The 24,790-nt window shown below is 45.0% G+C and overlaps 1 protein-coding gene across 3 annotated transcripts in view; it reads right to left on the bottom strand.

Moving 5' to 3' along the window:
* Window positions 1-181: 181 nt before the first annotated feature.
* Window positions 182-24,790, bottom strand: part of LOC118768923 (importin-13-like) — a 36,285-nt gene continuing 11,676 nt past the window's right edge. For 2 of the 3 annotated variants that reach the window (XM_036515909.1, XM_036515902.1), the window contains exons 4-22: window positions 24,082-24,692; window positions 20,485-20,625; window positions 20,147-20,288; window positions 15,363-15,529; window positions 13,903-14,023; window positions 13,462-13,609; window positions 13,043-13,224; window positions 12,668-12,694; window positions 12,260-12,394; window positions 8,613-8,762; window positions 8,219-8,299; window positions 7,791-7,928; window positions 7,460-7,556; window positions 4,956-5,008; window positions 3,440-3,506; window positions 2,931-2,989; window positions 2,363-2,452; window positions 2,093-2,274; window positions 182-1,754 (exon numbers count right to left, since the gene is read on the bottom strand). In XM_036515909.1, the coding sequence (XP_036371802.1) occupies window positions 1,658-1,754; window positions 2,093-2,274; window positions 2,363-2,452; window positions 2,931-2,989; window positions 3,440-3,506; window positions 4,956-5,008; window positions 7,460-7,556; window positions 7,791-7,928; window positions 8,219-8,299; window positions 8,613-8,762; window positions 12,260-12,394; window positions 12,668-12,694; window positions 13,043-13,224; window positions 13,462-13,609; window positions 13,903-14,023; window positions 15,363-15,529; window positions 20,147-20,288; window positions 20,485-20,625; window positions 24,082-24,692 (2,688 nt within the window). In that variant the 3' untranslated portion in view covers window positions 182-1,657. Of the gene's footprint in view, window positions 1,755-2,092; window positions 2,275-2,362; window positions 2,453-2,930; window positions 2,990-3,439; window positions 3,507-4,955; window positions 5,009-7,459; window positions 7,557-7,790; window positions 7,929-8,218; window positions 8,300-8,612; window positions 8,763-12,259; window positions 12,395-12,667; window positions 12,695-13,042; window positions 13,225-13,461; window positions 13,610-13,902; window positions 14,024-15,362; window positions 15,530-20,146; window positions 20,289-20,484; window positions 20,626-24,081; window positions 24,693-24,790 lie in introns of those variants that run through there. The other variant, XM_036515917.1, reaches the window with a different exon arrangement.

Genomic DNA, 24,790 nt, shown 5'->3' with positions numbered 1-24,790 from the left:
AAGAAGTAGGTTATATCTGAAGGTACCAAACTCCAGCTGGGATAGAGTATTACCTTTGAGCCCCACTGAGAAGTTAAATACAGTAATCCCTCATTCAAGATGACAGTCAGCATGTCAATCTGAAAAGCCAAGACCATGCACATTTTAATAAATAAAAAGACAACACCTCTGAGCATGCTGCCTTAGATATATTTAATAAATTAAAACCAGGTACAAAAATCAATGTACATTTCCCCTCATTCCCCTCACCACCTCGCTCTCTGTCTCTGACAAACGTGTTATCCCCCTGTGCCCTGAAACTGTGCAAGCAGACTCGCTATGCTACTACCAGTCCCCCCAAAAAGACATGCTACATGTCCGCAGGCACACAAAGGATAAAGGAGTCAAGGCCTTACAGAGCTGCGTAGGAACCCAGAGAGTGACACTCAGTTCATGCACTTTGTTAAACGCTTTTGGGGCAAAGCGGCAGAAGTCAGGTTTGTGGCGTCGCCGGAGACTGTGCTGTGTGTGTAGGTCCAAAGTATAAGTGCATTCAGGTTCAGAGTAGGACCGCAAGCGGAAATGAAGTTACACGTATTGAAACATTCATCATTGCGTGGGTATTTCAGCAAATCTGCACTGCAATGACAGGACTTCGTAATGGGTACCACATGATTAGTAGGTTAGAACCACTGACGTGATGGGTGTTCTGTCCAGGGTTAGAACACAGCCCTTCACACATTCGCACCACCCTCCCTCCCTCTGCGCCCTCGTCAATCCAAGACACTTCTACGCTGTTGCACATCACTCTTCAAGTCCATCATGTAATGCAAATAATTGAAGGCTCCTCAGTACAAGAGCTGCTAAGTTTCAGACTTGATTAGTTTTCGTAGTTTTGGGGGTGCAGTCTTCTTGTCTGTGTAGTGGTTAAGCTTTCTCCCCCTCTCTGAGCTCACTTTATACCATCACATACCAGATCCAATAAATTCTACTTTAATATCAAAAATAAAAAACCTACATCACATGACATTAAACAACGATTTGGCAACAAGGGAAAAGAGGGGGTGCGGTTTGGTACCGTGAGATATCTTGGTCCTGTAATGACAGAATATCTTGTATCTTCACTTGTCCTTTTCTCCTTCGGTTAGCAGCAGCAGCAGCAAGAGCAGCAGCAGCAGCAGCAGGACTGTTTAAAACCCTGTTTATATATATATGTCTATATATGTATATATATATTTCTTTGTTTCCAAAAATAAAAAGAAAACTAGTACTATTTAACATACGTATGCATATCACAAGGAAACAGCCTCGGAGCCACGGAAGATCAAGAATGAGAGAAAGGATGAGACTATAGAGCATGCTGCAGGAGAGGTGCTGGGGAAAGGGAGCAGTCTGCTGGAAGAAGACTCTTTTGGTACTTCGGAACAAATAAAACCCCAAAACGACACAGGAACAGCAGAGAGAGCTCCACCTCTCCGGGACCGACCGCTGCACTGATTGAAATTGCCACTGTTTGCATCAGGCTTTGTTAGGGACAGCTCGTGTTGTGTGGGGGATTTCCGCTCAAAGGTCAAATGCAACTCCAGTGTTGGGTTTGTGGATGGCTGCCTGGGGCCCGGGTTCCAGACGGCTGAGGGGTGCTTTGGGTTCTGGGTTCTGGACTGGGGCGGGCGCTGATTCAGTACTCTGCAGCATACTCAGTGCCATGCAGCCCTCTGCACAGCAGGGTGAACTCCTTTACGATCTCCTTCACCCGTCGCTTGTTCACTCGCTCCCTGAGAGAGAGAGAGAATCAAAATGTGATTACACCGTGGGAGTGGGATAATAACAGCCCCCGCACTGACACATTCATTCACTGTAGTTAATTCTCAACAAATTCCAGGCACTTAGCAACAAACACCGTTTTCTGAAGCTTCCCAATCTGACTACTAAATGTGAAGCATATGTATAAGAGCGCTGCTCTAGTGTGTGTTGGACAGCACCTACTCACATGTGTGCTGTTCAGCACCTGCTCAGATGCATGCTGTAGAGCGCTTGAGCGGGTGTGTGTGAGAGAGTACCCTTTCCAGGGTGTATTGGAGAGTACCTGTTCAGCTGTGTGTTGGACTGGTACCTGAGGATCTGCTGGCTGAAGGTTTCTTTCTGCTCCGCAGAGACGCGGGAGGAGGGGAAGCCGGGAGGCTGCAGCACCTCCTTCAGCCACACGCTCAGCAGTGTGAAGCAGTGTTTGTTCAGGGAGAAGAGCACATCTGCAAACTGGTCCATCAGGCTGCGAGAGGACTGCCCCCCGATGGCCTAGAAGGGAAGCACAAGGGAGGTCGGTGATGGCGGCGACGTGAAAACATGACGGGTGTTGCGGGAAGGTGACGTGTAGGAGACTCACCTCCAGCACGGTCTGCAGCAGCAGCTTGCCGTCCTCCTGCACCACCTGACCCACGCGGGGTATGTCTCCACAGTGAGGGAGCAGCTCCGTCTGCGGGAGGCCATGACAACCAACAGCTCAACTTAAAGCACAGAACCAACAGCAATCGCCTCTTAACAAACACACAGCCATCAACACACATATGTACGCTTAATATCCAGGCGATCACCCAGCCCGTGTATGCCTCTTTCTACTAGCATCTATGCAGGTGCACCAATGTGGCTAGGCCAAAAAAAGGTTTTACAGCCAGGTGTAGGTGAGCTGTGTTTGAAAGCAAGTCACTCCAGGTAAAAGTGGTGGCGACCAGGTGCATGTTTTTTTTTTTTTTAGCTAGCTAGTAGTTGCACTGGTTGGTTGATATTTTTCAAACGTGCTATCCTTTGTGAGAGAAGCAGAGAGCAGAAATCTTCCCTAGTTAAGTGTACCTCAAGGTAGTGTAAGGAAACACAGTTTATGTTCTATGTGACCCCCCCACCGGGACCACTGACCTACAAGTCAATGCGGCTAATGGAAGTCAAGCTATACTTACAAAGAACAGACAAGTGGACTTGACTGTGGGGCCCTCCGGGAACTTGAGTGACAGCACTCCTGTGAGAATAGCAGACAAAGACTGGCTATGATTCAGAGGCAATGTTATTCTCAGCAGTTTCACAACAGACACACACATCTGCAATGCACATATATAAACACAATCCTTTGCAAAAGTAAACCCAGGACATCCCTTTATTTTGAAGCTTACTTACATGTGATCTAATATTCTGTGTGTGTGTATGTGTCTGTGTTATGCTCTGAACTATTGCAGTTTGCACCAGAATGCCCCCTACTGTCCACTGTATGTAATGTGTGTCTTTGCAGCAATGAATTCAAAGCACCAGTTGCTGAAACATACAGCTGAAGCTCCAAAGCCCAGCTGGGATCGTGGCCCTCAGACTAGCAGCCCTATTGCCCTCTGTGGCTGGCAGGTGCACCGGTCCTGCAGTCAGTGTGTGCTGAGTGTGTCTGTGCCATGAGGCATGCAGAGGAACATATGGCACTTACCACAGTGGAACACGGCTTTCACGTCAAGATTCTCAGACAAGAATAAATCGGGTTTCCGTTTGAGAGCCTATGAAGCAGACAGAGCCATTGAACAGGGCAGACAGGCCCCCACCCCACCCTTCATAAGGAACCCCTGCACCCCCCCCACCCCCCCACCCCCACACCTTCCTGCCCTCTCACTCACTGTCTGAAACTAACCTTCCAAAGGAAACAACAGAACTCATACAAACTCATCAAATGCAAACAGATCAGGTAAGAAACAGACTGCAAAATCAAACATCAAAATTTAACTTAAGTAAATTAAAAGTATGATGACTTTTGTTTTGTTTTCATTTCATTCCAATTATTATGTTTTTCTGCTTCGATTGAATATGCAACAGAAATCCGTAAGTAACACATACGGATAAATACAACTGATGCTTTAAGGAAATCATTCAGCATGAAAGGAGAGAGGGAAAGGGGCAGATGTGAATTTCAGATTTATACAAAGGAGGAAAAATGAAAACTGAGAATAAAGATAAAAAACAGAGGGCACCAATTGAATTAATTAACCCATTCATTAATTAATTTAGGCTTTGATTTAGGGCTGGAATGACTTGGGAGAAGGGGTTTAGTGGTTCTAACCGAGGTGGGATTACTGTGATCTTTACCCTTTGTGCACCCTGATATCAATATCTGATCTCTGTCTATTACACAAAACTCAAGGGGCTAAACTAATTAAGTGCTCTGGCTATACAGAAAGTGAGTTAGAATTTCGTTCTGACGCCATGCCACCTTATTTGCACTTGCAAACTTCCAGCATTACAAGCCCACTCTGTACAGTGTGTTAACGTCAAGTTCTTCCTGCAGCTTCACGGTAAAACTTGTGCTACAGCAGTTCAGCAAAACAGTAACTCACACAGCAAAGCCACCTACACTGTGCTGTACTGTATGTCCTCAGTTGCTACAGAAGTCCAACCTCGTCTGACTCACTCTTCTAACTTCAATTCCTCCAATTCTTGCCTGTGTTTTAATTAGCATGTTACTGAAACCGTGCAAACCTGCAAGTGTTTGACTCACCCAGGGTAAAAGAGGACACCCTATACTTGAGATGGCTGTATAGAACTAGGTTTTCAATTTTATGCTTTTCTGTTAAATGTTTACCCTCACCATTACAGTCACTATACTACATGAATTAAAAGCACATCAATACTGATCAACTGTTCGGTGATGTACAACATAAGAGATGCAGCATAACTCTGGGCCACAGTTCTCCCAGCTCGGTGTAGGCAGGCTACCCAAATTTTGCCCCATGAAATGTTTGGAGGCATTTCCATATGGAGCAAGAAACTTAGAACCCTGAGTATTGGAGGAAAGACCAGGTCAATCCCCCAATGGCACCCCATGCCTCAATTCCATGGCCCCGCCAGAATGAGGGTCATCCAGGGACCCAAAGAAACAGGAGAGCAAGAGAGAAAGGGAAAGAGAGAGAGAGAGAGAAACCGAAAGTGAATGAAATAAGAAACCAAAAACACACCTGAGCTTGGAGTTGCATAAATGAATCAACAATATCAGGATGATCCCTGGGCCCTAAAATATAATAAAGATGTAACTTAAGAAATAATAATAATATACAAACAGCAACTGAACAGATTTAACAGTCATGTGGAAACAAAATCAAACAGAAAAGATATCATTGAAATAATTGCACACGTGAGGAAAGGAAGGGGAGAAACAGGGCATGTGAAGCTTTGGAAGCAGTCTCGGAAAAAGGGAACAGAAACGGACGGGAAATGAGTCAGTTTGGAAGAACAGAAAAAGAAGTAACGAGAGAAAAAGAACAAACCTAAAAGAACAAAAGTGGGTTTGGAGTGGGAACCCAGGAGGCACCTGTTACTGTGACGTTTTTGAAAAATCTCAATCGCAAGCCAGCCCCCCCACCCACCCAAAATCTGAGTGCCCCGCCCCCAGTAACCGCCATGGCTTCCTCCTCCAAGGGCAGCATGGCAGGTTGTCCCAGCTCCCCTCCCCGAGCAGTTCCCACGCTCCAAACAAGACTTCCTACGGCCCCGTTTAGAGCCAAAAGCCGCACAATAAAATGCACCCACAGGGACCTGCTCAAAAGGGTTAAAGTCCCCGTGCAGTCAAAAAAAATTGTTCCATTTTCCCTGTGTATTCCTGAGTGGATGAAAAGACAAACACAATAATGTGCTTTAAACCTCACTTTTCTAACAATATAAAGACCTTCAAAGAGAAATTTGCCAAAATGCTTGAGCAAGCAGGTCAAGACGGACAGAAATTGCTGCTGGGAGGCAGAGAGCCAAATTGTTTCTGAAAGAAGGTTATGAACTAAATAAATAAATCACTTCAAGCGGCATCAGTCAAATTCTGTACAGATATCTGTGAATACTGACCTGTACAATGGCTACTAATGTTTGTATTGTGGTCAGAGGTGAGGAACCAGTCTCATTCCACTTTAAGTGAAACACATTAGAAACTCTCAGGAAATTATGTATTCAATTCAGTGTAACTTTGATCTAGGGCATCAGAGTGTTGTTGCATAGAGAAGGAGGAGTCCACCGAGATAGAACAGAGCTGCAGCACAGTTCTGATGCCCTAAGACATGCTCTGTACTTTGGGAATTCCCTTGCAGCAACTGCTTGCCGCTGCTGCTGGCTAAACTGAAATTAGTCTGAGACGAAAAAGAGCTAAAAGTGCTCCATATAATTTTGCCATTCCTGTCTGGTTAGCAAGCCAACAGTGACGATTCACCATGAATAACCCTTTCGTTTACTGTGTTTCTGAGGTATGGGTTATTTGATTTTTTTCCATGGGTTGTAGACACAACAGTTTGCTTGGAGTTGTCTGTCACTTGTCTGTCTCCTATTTGCTGGAGAGGACACGCTAGCAAATCACGTAATAGCTTTTGTGATTGAAGGTCTCACTAGATTTGGACTGTGCATGAAGTTTCTTTCACATTTTCTCTCAATTTATTGCTGAATAACAACTCTGTTCAGCCAGTGAACTGACACGAGCAAAGTAATACTTTGACAGTTAAAATACCGTACAGAAACCCTTGCAATCCTATAGGATTTGTGACATTTCTGAAAATATTTGCACATACCTACACACAGTTCATTAAGGCTTAATAGGCAAACGTTAACTAATAATGCCTACATAACAGTAATACTAACCTCCACCTCAACCGCATTTTTTTTTTCCAAAAAGGCCAAATATCTTTATTTTTCCATAAAATGATTTAAAAAGATAGAGGTCATATTACTGTAGATTATACAACTACATTTAAAAAAAAAAAAAAAGTCACTGCACGGGGTCTTTAATTCTCATACTGTTTTACCCTACCAGTCTCAATGTATCTCAGAGAAGAGGAGATGGGTGCTCAGGTTTATTCCTTTAATAATAATGGTCTAATATGGCATGTGCAGCCCAGGAAGTGTTAAGTATAACAATGGTGTAACACTGTCCCCAGAACACTCCTCTGGCTATGGACACAGCAGCTACAAGCTGTTACATCACAGAGCTAAATTCTGTGTCCACGCTGTATTTTGTACTTTTGATTGGACAAAACATAAAATATCATTGTTTAGGGATCATGCTTTAATTAAACCCCAACAAAACCCTTTTTCAAGCATGGGGGAATATGGTGTAGGACACTCATCTCGGGTTGCCAGGGTCCGTTGTGCAGGTTGCTGTTGAAAAGATGGAATCATGCAGACAAAAAAAGATGCAGCGGCTTCAAATGGCGGCAATTCCGTTCCATCTCCTCTCCGTTTTCCCTTTACACCCTTTCCCACCTCCACAAACTGAACACTCATGGCGTTTATCACAGAACCAGAAACCTGCCTCTGTTCGAATTGCAGTGCGGGGTTGACATTTTTGCGGAGGGCATAAAGCATCATACATCAAGTCTTCATCTGCCGAATATCACAGACACCATCTCCACACACCAAACACCTCTCACCATCCACACAGAAACATCACTTTCCCCAGCCCCGCTTGACCCCTGCTGGCTCTCCATACCTTGCTGAAAGATGGACAGAGTGACAGACGTGACCAGTTCAAAAAGCGCCTTGATTGGGGGAAAGTGATCTGGCTCACTAGCAAATATATGGACCATCTGAAAGACAAAGACAGATACAGTTTACAGGCCCAAAGTTAAGTGAACATTTTCTTGTGCTGGTACGTGGCCAGATATTTTAATGGTACCACTGACCACACACAGAAGACTGTGCAAGAACAAATTTATCACAAAATGTTGGGTGCTAATCTAACATTTAGAGCACGCATAAAGGCTGTAGACCGTTTCTCCAACAGCTGGTGCGCCGATATTTAGGGTGAAGGGCAAGCTCACCTGGCGTGTGAGGTCCAGCGCAGAAGCCTGTGGGATGGTGCTGTACATTTGGCCTAGCATCTCGCTTAGCTGGGACACCATCGGGGCAAAGTCATGCAGGAGGGTTTTCACCGACTTCTCAAAGATGGCACACACCGCCTGGGAGTCAAAAAAAAAAAAAAAAAAAAGAGTGATAGAGTGCTGCTGACAATTACTGCAGAGAAACACAACAAGGGATGTAGAAAATTACTGAGGTAGACTGACAGTGACAGAGGGAGAGAGAGTGTGAAGGACAGAGGGGGGAAACGCTGTAGTTTAATCAGTTAGAGAAAAAGAGAGAGAGAGAGAGAGAGAGAGAGAGAGGGCGAGCATCCATGACAGCAGGAGAGAGGGAGGGATTAAAGCAGTGATTCTAGCTGAAGCTCCTAGTCTCACGACCACAGTCTCACCTCGACCACCTGCGAGTCATTGAGCCACTTGCTGAGAACAGTCTGTATCAGAGCAAAGACCTGCTGGAGCACCACCACCACCTGAGGTACACAGATACAGGGTGGATTGTCAGCTGCCTGTGCTTAGCACAAGGTATGGACGTACAAGCGGGGAGCACAACCAAAATGCACATTACCTACAGCATGCCCTAATTGATTTGTATACTACAAAGAGGCAACTCATTTTTAACATGAATCTTGTCTTTAAACATGACTTATTTTGACTAGTAACTGCTATTTGTATCGTGTGACATAAGGACCTGTAACAATTAAAAGAAGCCCAATGCCATTCATCTGTAATGAGTTACGCAGAGGTCCCTCACAAAAAATGCTGTACTATCCCAAGTGGACTCACTGGGTTGGGGCCCAACTGGGGCAGAGGGGTTTTGACAGGGGGCGTGCCCTCGCCTGACTCCTCCTCCTGTTTGGTGATGTCCAGTGTGGTGAACAGGTTGGACAGGAGCCCCAGGATGTGAATGATAGCCAGCTTATTGGAGGGATTGGGCTGTAGACAGAGGGAGAAAGAGAGAGAGTGAAAAAGGTGACCGGGGTCAAGACATGCATTCTGTCACCCAACTGAAAACACAGATGTAAGAGGGCTGATCTTCTTCCATGAAATGAGACCCCAGCTGAACACTCTCTTGGGTTACAGAAAAAAAAAAATTCACTGTACAAGAGGTGGAACGAACTGTAACCCTGGCAGGCAAATTAGCGTCCACCTGTCATCGCCTGACAAGCAGTGGGTACAAATCCTGCATCACCAACACCTGCATTTCAGTTAATGGGAAGGGAGAGAGGAGGGGCATGCTGGCGCATTTCATTTTATTATTATTTTTTATTTTTATTAGTATCCTATCATCATTATTGTTATAACAAGATATAAATACTAGGTGCATTATTATCGCCTTTATTGCTGTTCTCATTGAAGCATAATATTTTGCATCTGTAACCGTCCTTCCCGCAATACTGCACACAGCTAAACCGTGCCAATGAGACATTATCCGAATCGGAGTTTGAGGGACAGACGAAGACCAAGAGAGACCCGGGACTGTCTGAAATGCGCTATCTAGACGGAAGCCTCTGTGATCCGTGCAGACCTTCACAGCAGAGAGAATTTGTTCCTAAAATAGCCACAGCGATGTTTCCAGAACGATGCACGCTGCTCCGACGCTCAGAGACCTTGCGAGTGGCCTTGGCCGCTGACGTTGACAAATGAGTAACGACCCCGTCCTATCGCGGTTCTCCCAGGGTGACAACAGTAATTAGAAAGTCATTAGGAATAATTACAACGTAATCACTCTGCTTCCCCCGCGATGACGAATCTGTATTCAGAGGCGGAGTGTGCGTGGAGGAGGGAGGCGATGCATATCGCTCTCCACTCATAGCCTGGCGATAAACACGACACCTCGCTCTCCTCCAGGGCTGGCACAGCTGACTGCCGTTAACAGCAGATACGCAAAGCACGCAGGCATGCATGCATACGAACACACACACACACACACACACACACACACACACACACACGCGCGCGCGCACGGAGAGCCAGTAAATATGTTTTATACCAGCAATAGCTAAGACATACCACCAATATCTCAAGATATACCACCAGACATGTGATGTAATTACATCCTAACCCATGCATCATGAAAGCATTCAGAGAATGCATTGAGGTGGTACTGTAAACCTGTGTCAGGTTTCCTTTCGTTAGGTCTCCTCACGTTTGAGCAAGTTACCACAATACAGTATAAAGAACTGTGGTCAGCCATAGTAATTGATGTCATTTATAAATAGGGACACACTCGGGAAGGAATAATTATTGATGTAATTTTAAAATTCCGTTTTCATTAGTCGTCAAAAGCACGTTAACTCACAGACATCAGCATACAGCAGCTTTTCATCTTGTGCCATTGTGAAGAGCTAAATGCAAAACAGTAACAGACCTGCATGTAATGACAGATCCCAAAGGAGCTCCCTGAGCTCTCAGCAGTGCCAGAGACACCTCAAGGAGATACCTCAGGGGAGACCTACTGTCACAGCAACACAAAACCCCAACATCAGACAACTATGCTGCCAAAGACTAAAACTAACTAAAAACTAAATAAAACATTACTCTTGGAGTGTGCCCATTTCAACTAATTCTTACTGGATCAGGTTGGTAATCAACAGCCATTGCATATTGTTCCTTATCAAGATGTCTTATGCTTGATATAAATTTACTTAATTGCTGAGTTGTTTACCAAAGGTAGAACCACATGCTATTAAGTAAACAGAATACATATGGCAGACCATTCTACAAGATTTCATTTTTAATGCAATTTCACACTGATTTCTAGTAGTCAACCTTAAAGTGACTTCAAATTAAATATGTAAATGCATCTCAATTCCCGTTAAGCTCAAAAGAAGAAAAACTGCATTTGTTATTTAGAACACCAATTTCTTCTTTTTTTAGTTTAATTACACTCTAAATAAAACTATTTAATAACATTTAACTTTAGTCCACAACCGTGCCTCTTCTTTGGATCTGTCATTTACCCCTTAATTATAGTTTGTTTTTAGTCACGTGATATCCTCGCAGTTGTCCCTCCAGTTTCTGCCTTTCAGAACCACACACAACGACCCAGTGACAAGGTAGCTATACTCTGCCCGAGTCCCTGGTGAGTAAAGGCACTCCCAATGAGCCAGCTAACCCAACAACAAGCCAACTAACCTGACAGCGTAATGGATATGACGATTTTGTTTTAATACCTAGAAATACTGAATTTAAGAATCTGGAACTCGATGAGGTGGCTCGCTATTGATGAATGTCAATGCATGGAAGGCTGGGCCATTTGGAGTGCTGGGTTGTATAAACAGATGCTGTAAAATCTACAAATCTATATGGCTCAAAGGAAATAATATTTTCTAATTTGAAGTCTACCATTCGTTTCGTCCCTCGTTGCTAGGAGAGAGGCATGACTCCCGAAGTAACACAGACCTCTTCTATACAATAAAAAATTAAACCGACAGTAATACATTTAGTTAATTGAAATGTCTCGAAATATATCTGACACATACATCTGGCCGCGTTTCGCCGTCTCTTGCAATCTAATATGGACTCAGCCACCGCAGTATTCTCAAATGTGCTTTAACGACATTTCCATCTGGCTTCACCTCCGACCTGTTAAGTTACTTTCGATGCCATACCCGGTGAGTGTAGGTGACGCGCCCTCAGTGCTGTTAGTGCTTTAATAAAGCGTTTTTCAATTTCACGCTGTCGATTACACAGTCGCTGCATGTTAAATAAGACCACCTCTATCCAGCGAGTTTAAAGTCCTAGTAAACACGTACTAACGGTTTTCGATAGCTCTTGACACGGCTGTTGATATAAAGAAGCATTTCCACAGAGCGGTTGCTCCTACCACTAGATGTCGCCGTTTGTCAGCTGTCAATGGGGGGACTTTTATTGCCTTTCATTCTGACGTAGCATTTTCTAAAAGTCAAAGAGCAATGAAATTGAAAATAAATAAAATATTGAAATAGCTCATTTCTATGGACAATGTTATTTAGCAACATATTCAAGTCCCCATTTCCAAATTACAAATGATTATGACAAAGGAGCCCTGAAGAGCTAGCACACTAATTGTTCTGCAAAATACATTTAACAACCTAATGTGGTGCATTTGTGTTTGTTGCATAGTATTTGATCATTTATTCCTGTGCACTCAGATGCTTTTGACTGAAGGGGAGTGCCAATCTGGACCCACTGTGAAATGTGCTAAATCAGTGGAACCACATGGCCATAAGGCCTGTTTTCAAGGCTTTGGTCCAAAAAAAAGGGGGGAGGGGGGCAGTGAGGTAATAATGGTAAAAATACTAATACACAACACTTACATTTTACCATTTAGCTCATGTAAAAAGGAAAAGGTAATATTGCTTGTGCTTTAGAATAACCAGGTAAGGTGCACTTTGGCATGGTGACAGCTGTGTGGCTTAAAGCTCTTGTGTTAGCAGATCGGTCCTTACTGTCTCGTCGGCCAGCTTCTCCAGCTGCTGGATGTAGGGCGTGATGAGGGAGTGCAGATTCCGCAGGATCTCCTCCACCGGCAGGGCGGAGAGCAGGAAGCCCAGGGCCTGCATCAGCCACATGCACTGACTGGTCTGTATGCACATAAAGAGACTGGTTACATTCCCAACTGGTCACAGTGCGATGGTAGCAATGGAAACTGCTTAAACTCTCACTTGATACACACACACACACACACACACACACAAACACACACACAGATGCTGGTGACACTCTGACTGGTTTCTGTGCTAGAGACCGCTTAAACTCTGCCTGTACTATATACTAACACTGGTTTCGGCTTGACTGGTCCCTACAGCGATGCTAATTGGCTGTACACGCAAAGAAAGGGTTGAGTCTCCACTGACCTTATGGATCTGTTTGATGAGCACCTCCTGTGAAGACAGCATAAATTGTAATGAGGAAAAATAATACAAATCATTGAACAATGAAGCTATGAGCCAGATAACCCATACGTTATTAAGAGCACCTGATATGCAACGCAATATGTAATAATGCAACACAACATAACAAAGTGCTGAAGCAAGCAAATTACACTAAGAATACCAAATGTCATTAACAATACACAGAAATGTGTCCCTGGAGAAAAATCCATAGCAAAGCTGTTTAAACTATAAAAGGCTTGGCCTAAAGATTCAGCTGCTTCATAGAACCTCTGCTTCACCCAACTGCAGTGCAGGGGGAGGGCTTATTTCAACAGGGGTGATCAAATGCCCTCTGACCTGTGAGACAGCTACTATGTTGGTGGCATAGGGCGGCAGGTCATATTTGCACTCGCGGCAGATCTTCTTCAGCGTGGACACGCTGGACACAGAGAGGTCAGGGTTCCCCAGGGCCTCCAGGACAAGGGGGAGGACACTGCTCAACATGACTGGGTGATCTGCCAGCCACTCTGCCAGGGAACCTGGACAGAGGGGGAGGGAGAACGGCGTGGACATATACGGAAAGGATTCGGGGAAAAGAGAGAGAGAGAGAAAGAGAGGGAGAGAGAGAGCAAGAAGAAGTGCTGAATATTTTAAAGGACATTTTAGAATTCGAGGAGTACACCACACCAGAGTACACTCTGAGATCATTTTGATGGATGCCTGCTGAATGAAAATGACAAACAAAAGTCCAAGGGGTGCGCAAAGAGGCTCGGTACCTATGGTGAACATGACGGTGTCTGCAAGCTGAACGTTGTTGATGTTGATTCGAGGAATCAGGCCGATGAGCCCAGGGATGACATCAGAGTAGTTGACATCAATTGTCTCAGCGATGGACTGGAATCCATACAACAAAGCTTCTGTGTGCTGGATGGACAAACAGGCAAGGTAACACCATATCAGTTTTGCTTTCATGTGCAATAAAACTGAATTACCAATTTTTTTAGGATTATCACAATGCCATTAAATTAAATACTATACATAATCTCAAATTCAATATTAATGTACCTCATGAGTCAATATCATCATCAACATCATCATCATTACCATCATCATCACTACCACTCCACTTATTTAAGCTTCACAAACTCTGAAGAGTACACCAGCTTAAGTGACCCATGACAACGCGGCTCAGCTATGTATAGACCTATTGGACTGACCTGCCAGGACGTTGGCTGCTCTGTGTTGGTCAGCAATCTTCCCAGCTTGTCGTACAGGTTACTGAGGAGCTCGGCTCCCAGTGTCTCATACACGTACATTAGGGTGTCAGAAATATCCACTCTGCAACAGACATAACCCCATATGACATAAGTACAGTGCAGCCAAACTCAATTTAAGCGTGTACATCAGTTATCTACTCCCAAATGAATTTTAATTACAGCCAGTCTCCACTTTAGGACGACCTCTTTTACGACAATCTGTGCAAAAAATTATAAAAATGCATCTTAAAAGAACTCTGAATACACACAATCATTTGAGCTGAACTTAAACGTGCCCTTTTGCATTTTCAACTACTTTGTTATAGTTGAAACTCATCAAAATGACAGATAAAAGGTATACCACATCGGCACATGATGTTTCCTCAAAGAGAGCATCTCAGTAAGACAGTAATTTTGGAACTGAAACAAAACGTATTTCAACTGTCAGACAACGGCAGCTCAGAACCCAAAACTGCATGAAAATTGTCTCACAACAGTTTTGTCAGTGTTCTGGTCTTGCTGGAGAAATGAAACCGAGAGAAACTGAAAGTATGGACCAATGACTGAACCTGTTGCCTTGTCCCCATGAGCCTCACGGTTACACAGGCTAAAGGGAACGTCCACTAACACAGCTAGAAAATGACTAGGTAATTGTTTTCATTCAATGAACCTGTAAGGGACAGCTGAAGAACATTTATGCATTTTCTGCTTTGTGTGTGCTGTCTTGTCTGCCCTGTAATTAAACACCGATCCTAAGCCTGTGATTTGTGTCTTGCTATTCTCTATATCTGTGTCATTTCCAAACCGGCACGCAGTGTGCGTCACACTACTGGATTTTTACATTGTGCTTTTTTATGTGCAAGTATATTTCATGACACAAAAATCCGTAGCATATTCATATCTAATTAATATTTTGCTTAATCCCATATTAAATTTATCCCATATTCTTTTGTTAAATGTTTCATTCCCAGCCTGTGTTAAGTAACATAACCCCTGCTGATAACATTGCGTCAATGAGAGACAAGGATTCAATTCCCATGATCTGTTTGTTGGGGGGGGGGGTTCCCAAGAACACATTATATTTCAAAAGCAGGGACCATCTGTACTGTTGCACAGAGAGACATGGACGTCGTTTTAATCAGAACAGGATCTTTTTCAGGACAGCGATTTCTGCCTGCTGCCAGTTTCTCTTGTGCCAATTTGAAAAACCATCTGAATTTGCCAATGACTGGATCTGTCAGCAAATAAAGAAATCAAATCCTCATGCTTACACACAAGCACACACACACATACACAGTAATCGTTACCACCCACAGTCTAATTGTCAGCACAACACATGATAGTGACACACAGGTGCGCGCACGCACGCACGCACGCACGCACACAGAGTGCTGTCCTGCCCACATGCTCCTCTCACTCACCTGTAGATCCTGAACTGCTCCTTCTCATCAGAGGACCAGGAGGCATACTCCTCGTCTGTGGGGAACTGTGCCTTGTGCAGCAGCACATCCACCAGCTGGAAGTACACAGGCCTGTATACCTGCAGGTACACGGCCCGCTTCTCCGCCTCGAACGACATGATGTCATCCTGAAACACAGGGGCAGAGCAGTCAGGGAGCCAGGCCCTTCTGGAATCCCACTCCGGGGATCACATGGTTAAAACAGGAAAGGACACTGTGTTCCACTGAATCTGGACCAGTCAAAGGAGACTGCAGAAGTGTAGTCTGTACAAACTCTCTACACAAGGCTGACTGCAGCATTCAAGCTAAATGTGTCTTGAGTATTGACTTTAGGTGGACACCCTCCCTGTAGACAGACATGAGGTGTCTTGGGGTGGCAAATAAGCAAATGCAGCAATTGAGCAATAACAGCTCATTAAAAAATGTCCCTTAAAGAAAGGAGAGACAGATATGTTTTATCTCACAGTAACAGTTTGTATTTCTGCTGTTAGTCGTAACAGCTAGCAAGAAAACTAATGGTTCATTTGATTAACATGTAATTGATAGTCATCAATCAACAGAAAAGTCCAGTAGTTTACTTCTGTGTTCTAATGTAACTGCAAAATGATAATTAATTAATGAATCCCTCCACTGGCTTCCTGTCGCTGCCAGGATCAGATTCAAGACCCTGACCCTCGCCTTCTCTGCAATCAACAGGATAGCCCCTACCTACCTCCAAGTACTCATCCAGCCCTACACACCAGCCCGACCCCTGCGCTCAGCAGCAACTACTGGACGCCTCGCTACTTGCATGGTCAAGGCGGGAGGTGCTCGTTCTGCCAGACATCGGCGCTTCACCTACATCGCTCCCCAGTGGTGGAACGAAGTCCCTGTCCTGCTACGGACAGCTCCATCACAGACGGGGCCTGAAGACACACCTCTTCAGACTCTACCTGGACTGACCCAGCACCCAATCAGTGCTGTCGTAAATTGCTGTGCTTTTTAAATTGTTTCTTGTTGCCGCCTTTACCCTGACGGCTCATTGCGCGTTGTCGAAGTTTGCTGTTTGAAGGTGTATCATATTAGTTGCCCTATACGCTGTAGTTGTACAAATCTGATAGTACTGTGTCCTCAAACAGACCTTGCTCTCAGCTGAGAACTGTCTCATTGTGGAACTGTACACATCTTGTCCCCGTACTGTCGCTATACTTACTGTATGCACTTTTGTAAATCGCTTTGGATAAAAGCGTCTGCTAAATAAATAAATGTAAATGTAAATAATTAGCTAGCTGTTCAGAATATGGTATGCATTGTGTAGAAAAAACATTCTGTCCGGGTCCAACTTGGGGCTATGGTTGTAACTGCCTTGATTTATTTGCACATTTGGCTGACAATGTTGCTGGTTGGCTCTGACCAGTGGTAGGGGATTTAACCAACATCACAGAGAAGCGGTTGAGTCCGCCACTCAATCCTCTGGTCTGCACTGAAGGAGGGGAGGCAGGGTGCCTCTCAATTTTCTAATGCACAAATATATGTACCACACACTGATTTATTATGAATCGCTGTCATATTCCATCACCCTAAACCTTAGATTAGAACCGGGCTGTCCATCCCTTTCATCTCCTTGCCTCACGATAGCACAGATGTTCCGGCAAACTGCAGCTCTCTGCTCTGTCCATTCCCCATACGGAGTTCTGCTGGGAGAGATAAGCGCTACATTATCTCTCCCGTGCTCATTCAATCCTGCTTGTCACAGGAAGAGGCCACTTAATAGCTTTGCATTCCATTATACATACATATACACTTAGCTATCTGCCGCTTTTAAAATCCTATTAGCCCGTTAATGAAAATAATAGAATCAAATCAGGAGCAGGGGAATTACAGATCAGAAAGGGGCAGATTTCACATTAGAATCTGTATAGTGGACCTGTGCCTGGGCTTTGCGTGTCATGCCAAAATGGAGGGTTTTAAGGCAGCGCTGCTGTGAGACATCACTGGCCAGTCCTTGCTGAACACTGCAGGCTGGTCGGCGTGGGGTGACTCAGGAAGTGGTATTGATTGAGGGTATAGAATTACAGCGATGCCAATAACAGGATGTGCTGCTTTGAGTCTGCTTTTCCCGGGCTGCCTCTGCTATGGCCCTTTCTTACAAATGGCTTCCTGGAGTAGCTGGGTGTATTAGGAGAGAATGAAAATGAAGACTCATGTGGATGCTCAGTCTCAAGCACACAAAGAGAAACAAACAGCATGTACGCATGTACATACCGCATACACAAACATGGTCTCGCTCACACACACACACACACCCAGACATACATACTATATACAAAAATCTGCTCTCTCTCTCTCTCTCACATACACACACACACACCTGCACACATGCACACACACACACCTGCACACATGCACACACACACAGGAACACACACAAAATAACACAAAGTGGTGCCTCTGCTCTGGTGATAAAATATGGCATGGCTACCTGATCTCACACACGCAGTGGAGCTCTGTTCCACAGCAGGGCTGGCTGCAGTCCCCTGGCAGCCTGACAGTGTTACCCTATTATCTATCCTGCAAAGGTCAGGCTATCATTATATATATATATATACACACACACACACACACACACACACACACACACACACACACACACACACACACACACTACATTTCCACTGCAGACACACAGTGCTGCATTCTGTTCTGACACACATTGCATATTTTTTTCTTTACATAGAGAAACACGCTTCATTACTGCATTCAGCTGGCATGCAGCTGGTGTCCTTCTGAATAAATACTAGCCCCTCGTCCTGTGCAATTAGCCATTTCTTCTGGTCTTTCCGAACTCAGACCCCACTCAGCACCGCATGCTGTCATCACGACTGCAGGGACATAAAAATCCTGCAGCTCATTCTTTTCTTATTTTGACATACTGATGTCGAGAGAACAAACTAATCAGTGGTTAGCACAGCTGCACACCTGATTTTGCCTTCAGAGTGCAGATGGAAATAAGTGTTAAGTATTCTGTTATTCTATTTCAAATATTACGTTTTTGGGTACCTGTTTGCCAACAATAAAATATAATTTTAATTTAATAATAATATAGTTCTCTACTTCAAATATAATTAATTTAAAACACAACCATTCCCCTCACATTGTCCAGGTGAGTGCAGCTATAGTTTGGTTTAGCAACAGCATGGTGTTGAAAAGAAATATTGTAGTGTTACTGTCTTACCAGACAAACAGAAACAAGGACAGAGAAAATTAGCTTCATCTGTTGAACACATTTGCTTTTCCCTCTCGACAGTCAAAAGTTCCTTCTGTCCCAGAACATGTCACAATTCACTACAAAAACAAGTAAACACTGCCATTAACTTGGGGTAATTGCTGCTTTCTTTGAGCACATCTATGCACTAGGTTGGCTCTTCCCCTGCCTGCCAAGTGCACAGTCACTTCCAGAATAAATAGAGGCTAACCCTCTAAAATGAAGCCCCCAAATAACTACCGAGTGGCATGACCTCGCAAATCGGTCTACTTGATTTCATACAAGCGAACCAGCCTCTCACTGGAGGGAGGGGTGCACCCACTAGGTGGCACAGGTGCATCGCCCCTCCACCCACCCCACAGAAACAGTGTCATCTACATTATCAAACGCCCATGTTGATTTGGATATATTGGGAAAGCACACGGTAGTCTAGAAAGCACTGAAGAATCACTGAGGACAGGAGGAACAGAGCCAAAGACCTGAAACACTATTCATTTCCTGTGGGTGGGGCACAACACCCCCTCTCACAAATGGTGCTGAGACTGTGGTGACACAGAGGAGGTGACATTGGCAGATTGCTAATACAAAGGGAATGCTAATGAGTACACACATTAACCATTGGCATATTATCATCTCAAGCAGTCTGTGAGGTATTTTACATCAGACAGTTCTTAGACTAACAGCCCCCTTTTTATACTCATCACAGCTTTTTCAAAAAATGTCTGCCAAATTGAGTTTATGGCATTAACTATTAAATTACAACTGTAAATGACAAAAATGTGCAAAATATTCATGGAAAACACACATGACTTTAATCTATTAACACTGGGAATGCATATATTTTATACATGATTAGTGCTGAAACACTGTAAGCTTTGCTTTGTGTGTAAAATATTACTTGATGGACCTCCCTTAGAAGGTCAGATGAAGGGCATGTACATAGGTGATGTAAAGCATCACAGCACCTGATATAATGGCCCAAATGGTTGAAAAACTGTCCAATATGTTCTGCACAATAAATATCCATAAATAGCTTCTGAGAACAACTTCAGTGCATGAGTAATATCATTTCACTTATATTCACTCTGCTGCTTCCCATTCACTTTGCAACACAGAAAAATTTGGATGTCCTTCATGACTTATGCTCTAACAGCCCAGGTAGGTTACTCACGGGCCTGACTGAGATTTTAGTTTGTGCAGCCTAGAACTGTAAAAAATCTTTGAAAAAAAGATTTAACTGTTAACTGCATCGAGAGCCAGGAAACAGACCATATTGATACTCATTAACGTCCTCATATCAGAGTACGGGATGGGAAGAAGATTTCAACAGACAGTTAAGACTCCTCACTGGAGACTATCAACAGCACACTGATAGAAAATACACCTAATTAGGGTATATCCAATGTAGTCCTATTCAAAAACTATATTCAGACAATTATAGTTCTTTCTGCAACATCCCCAATCTGTATGACAAACCCTGTTCCTTACAAGGGGGGCCTACCTGCAGGGTGTACCAGAAAGTGAGCGTGAGGGAGCTGGTCGTCTCGTTGACTGGATAGTGTCCAGGGATGCCAGTGCAAAACATGATCATGTTCACAAGGGCCAGGAAGCCCTGCCAGTGTTCCACCTGCTCCAGCAGAGCCCTGCAGTGCACAGCCAAGACAGGTTAGATGGTATATACAGTAAGACAGGTAGACAGACAGGTACACACCTCTGACAAGTAGGAAAGTACACAAAATACGACAGGTAGACGGGTACCAATAAATTGTGAATAAAAAAAAGAAATCTTTTCACCGCACAGAGGTGCACACAGTATGGATAGGCAATGCGAATACGTACCTGGAGTGGTTCTCCCCCAATGCCACTGCGATGCGACATATTCCGTGCGAGGTCTCCATGTCTCCGTTCTGCACGGCCTCCCTCAGCTGATCCTGCAGTTGCAGCACCTGGGGAACCAGCTTCAGCAGTGTGTTGACATACCTGGAGACGCAAACCAACGCACAGAGACGCAGAGAAACTAAGTCATCGTCCACCCCCTAAATCCATAATGTGCTTTGAACTGTGTTCTGTGTTCCTCAAAGCTCGACTGTTGGGCCAGTCATTTTCTGTCCATATTCCAGACGATGCTTGTAAGGTCTTATGAGAAATTCAGTTATTCTACAAAGAAGCCTGTGCTCTGTGTTTATGGTCTCTTTACTTTCACTCCTTCTCCATTTCTGTCTCCGCAATGCTGTTTGCCTTCTCCTTTGCTCTTTTTTCATGCTACTTTACCCATGCACTCAACTCCCACCACTAGCTTGCTGTTCTGTCAAATATCTTTGTTCTCAATATCTGCTGTTTCAGCCATTCCATTACAAACTATTATATAATAATCCCTCTCAACCAAAAGACTCTTTTACGGGCCTCCACATTTTCATCTTTCTGCCTCCAGTGCTACATCTTTTACTCTCTTACTACTCAATAACAACCTGTCAACTAATACGAAATTGAGCAGTTTCTACTATGAGGATTTAAGGCTCATCTCTGAAGTCAAATGTTAAACTCTGCAGTTCTCTCGCTGACAAATTATGCAACTGTTTACACGTAGATGACCGCCATCTTTCTTCCAGCTGCAACAGAGTTTGTCAGGAGAACTAAAATTCATCACACATTCTTGTTTTCCCTCATCATATGGAGCAGCCTCTCGTGAAATATTTTATATGCGGTGAGTGACGAGTGATGGCATATTGCAGTCAGAGGGCATGTTTGACATTCACGAAGCGGTCCGTTTATCACTGCAATGTCAACGGGACATGTCGTGAATAATAACGCTGGTTTTGACACTGACACAGCAAGGTTGAAACGCTACGAAGAAACGAGAGCGATGTGCGCAGTCCACTTTGCCTTCCGCCACGACAATGGCTTGATTCCACCGTTCTGCAAGTGCACAACCTGCATTAGCGAAGCTGCCTATTAAAAATGAATGAGGTTTCTGAGTGCAGTGACTGCAATGCTCTTCTCACATGGAGCTAATGGGGAGGACCGTCAGGCGTGTCAGGAGGCGATGAAATTAGCCGGAGATGACCAAATAACATTGGTGCAGACCGGGTGGGGTATTTGGGGGTTTCTGTGTGTTTTCAGTACAGACAATGGACAGCAGTGCGTATCGCACACATGTAAAGTTCCACGTTCTCCCATTTCCCAGAGACACAGCCAGTCTGCCTCAGACGTACAGCTCCCTGCTTCCCCCTTCCCCCACCCTGCAATTACACTGAGACACTGGGAGACAGACGAAATGAGTTGCCAGGCAACAAGATGCAATTGGTCCAATAGCATCCTTGCAAATGACTTGATTGTAATGTATTTAAACAGTAAGAGTCAGGGAGATTGGGGCGGGGGGGAGCAGGGGGCTAAGTGAGAGAGGCTGGGAGAGAGAGATGGAAAGGGAGAACAAAAAAAAGAAAGAAAGAGAGAGCCATTTAGTCGGCCTTTAAAATCCACTTAACAGCCTTTTAAGTGAGAGAAAACTAAGACCATTCCACTGGGAATTGAAAAATTGATAACCCCCCCCCCCCCCCAACCCAAGTTAGCCTTGGCTTTCCATGCAGCAAAAGCACATTATTTGTGCGCTGCTTCAGAGGAGCTGATCACCGTGCTCCACCGGGATACACTGGTGCCGTCATCCTCGCTGTCCCAGTAACCCTGGAAACTGCATGTCCTGGGAGTGACACCACAGACAAACTGTGCACACCCTCACCACACGCACACTGTCTGCTTTGTGGAGACAGGCATTAACCTCACCACCCATCAGCACCACCAATCAAGACATCTAGTTTTCCACGGTCTCCTTTTTTTTTTTTTTTTTGCTTTCGATTTATTTAACTGTGGTTCATGCGAGCCTGTAAGGGTACTGTATGGTAGTAATGACACATTCTCTCATTCGCAGCTGCGCTCTTTTAAGTCCATTGCTCAATCACTGCATAATTGCATAAATGTCAGTGCCAGCTCACCCTACCATCCTCTTCACATTTACACTGCATCTGAATCAAGTTAGAGTTACAGTAAATGCTGCTGTATTAGCAGTGATATTCATTAACAGACCATCGCCCAGAAAAAAAAAAACATTACTGCTTATATTTTATTTATTAGCATTATTCAATAATTAATCTGGCAGACGTTTTCCCAAAGCAACAGATCAATGCTGGCATCCGTTAATACTTGAATCAATAATCCATGTAAATTACTTTTCTTAGGGGTATGGCAACGATTCCCAATCTGTGATTTCAGCCTATAGACTTTCACAGCTCTTACCCTTCATAGACCAAAACAGTATTTTCATTGCGCTGTGCACATATTACAGCAATGGGAGACATATTACAGCAAATGGGGAGAAAAACATCACATAAACCCAAAGTGATCTTAGTTTACCTTAAACTTCATCTCTCAATTTTCCTCCAATTTTAGATTTTATCTGCCCTGGTGTACTCTCAGCACAAAAATAGAAAGCTCTGGGATTTAAGTGGTAATTTTGGCATTTCATTCATGCAGAATGTGGGTGTTTTTATTCCGCTTACGCATTTCTTGACTATGTACTACTGCCATTCTTAGTGTCTTTGCTGTTAACTGATAGTGCAGGCCATATCCAGAAGAGCTCTCTGAACTGCAATGTGAACAGTGTATCATCATTGCCCTAACCCATGGTCTCTGGGTATGTACAGAGGGATGCTGCCACACTCGCTGCTCTCTCCCCGGTGGAGGGGGGAGGGGGAGATAAGAGCTCATTGCGTCTGTACCAACCAGAGCGTAAGACATCGTTCCCTTGCACTGTCGCCATGGAAACGCCAGCCAGCCTTGAAAAGCGCCCCCCCCCCCCCCCCCAACCCCCCACCCCTCCTCCCCTCACCTCCTGGCTGTCATCTCCCTCCATCCCTTTTTGCTTGCCCCCCACTCCACGCCCTTGTCTGTGTCTCCTGCCTTACATCACTCCTTCTGCCTCATTCTGTCTTCCTGTCTCTGGTCTCTGTCATGATTCCTCTCCCATCTGCGTGTCCTTGCTCTCTCTCTCTCTCTCTCTCTCTTCCCGTCACCCTTCCTCTTTCTCCAGACAGCCTTGTCCTTTCCCCTCACCCTCCCTCTCAGCATCTCACTGCAGAGAATGTGTGTCACCTTGCCTGTGTCTGATGATTTCCTGTTGGTGAACCCTGTTTGTCAAAGATGGAAACACTGCTTTTTCATCTGTATAAAACCCTACGACAGTATTACCAATCTGTTGTTGTAATACCATTTTTGAAGCGTTTCTTGCTACATGCTTTGTTTTTTTACCCTTGGTGTGGTCAAGTGAAAATTTGTTTTGTTTTATTCTTCCTATTCTTTTCTGCATTTTTCCACTTGGTGAGATGCTTTGGGGCCATTTGATTGGAAAGGGCGCAACGCCGCACCCAATTTGATAGATCTCACCTCTGAGAGTCGGGCTGTGATATGGCGTTGACGATGGCCTCAACGGCCGTGTCGAAGAGCTCGGGGTCGGCCAGCGCGGCGAAGCTGTCCTCCACCAGGCCCTCGCTCTCGCTCAGCGGCACGTCCAGCAGCACCCAGCTGGAGAGGCACTTGAGGACCCGCGCCTTGACCAGGCCGGGTGAGTCGGCCTGCCGCAGCAGCTGCTGCAGCAGCGGGTAGACGGAGGCCCACTCCCTCCCCAGCGCCCCGCGGACCTGGCCCTTGCGGTACTGTGGCAGCCGGCTGGTCTGGAACTCCTCGGGCAGCACGGTCAGCAGCTCCAGGAGCGCCAGGCAGCGGGCGCGCCCGTCCACCCCGCCGCCCTCCTCCTGGAACATCCGCACCATCTCCGACACGGCGCCCGGCCACGCCTCCGGCATCATGTTGAGGGCCAGGGAGGCCAGCGCCACGCACAGCCGGGTCAGCACCATCTTTGACCCCGAGGCGAAGCGTGCGATCTGGGAGAAGAGCTGCGTCTTCAAGGAGTCGTACTGCTCCGCCGGGATGTCCCCCCAGTAGCGCGAGATCTTGGTGTGGAGAGCGCTGGCCCCAAAGTACTGGATCTCGGGGACCTTCCAAAACAGGGTTCAAACAACACCATGTCAGCGAAAAGTAACTGTCATAACTTCCACGGCGTAGATTTTAACCATTTAAGGCTTAATGGGAGTTT

This window comes from Megalops cyprinoides, chromosome 2 (assembly GCF_013368585.1).
Source record: "Megalops cyprinoides isolate fMegCyp1 chromosome 2, fMegCyp1.pri, whole genome shotgun sequence".
NCBI classification, from domain to species: Eukaryota; Metazoa; Chordata; class Actinopteri; order Elopiformes; family Megalopidae; genus Megalops; species Megalops cyprinoides.
This window is presented reverse-complemented; position numbering and strand designations above follow the sequence as displayed.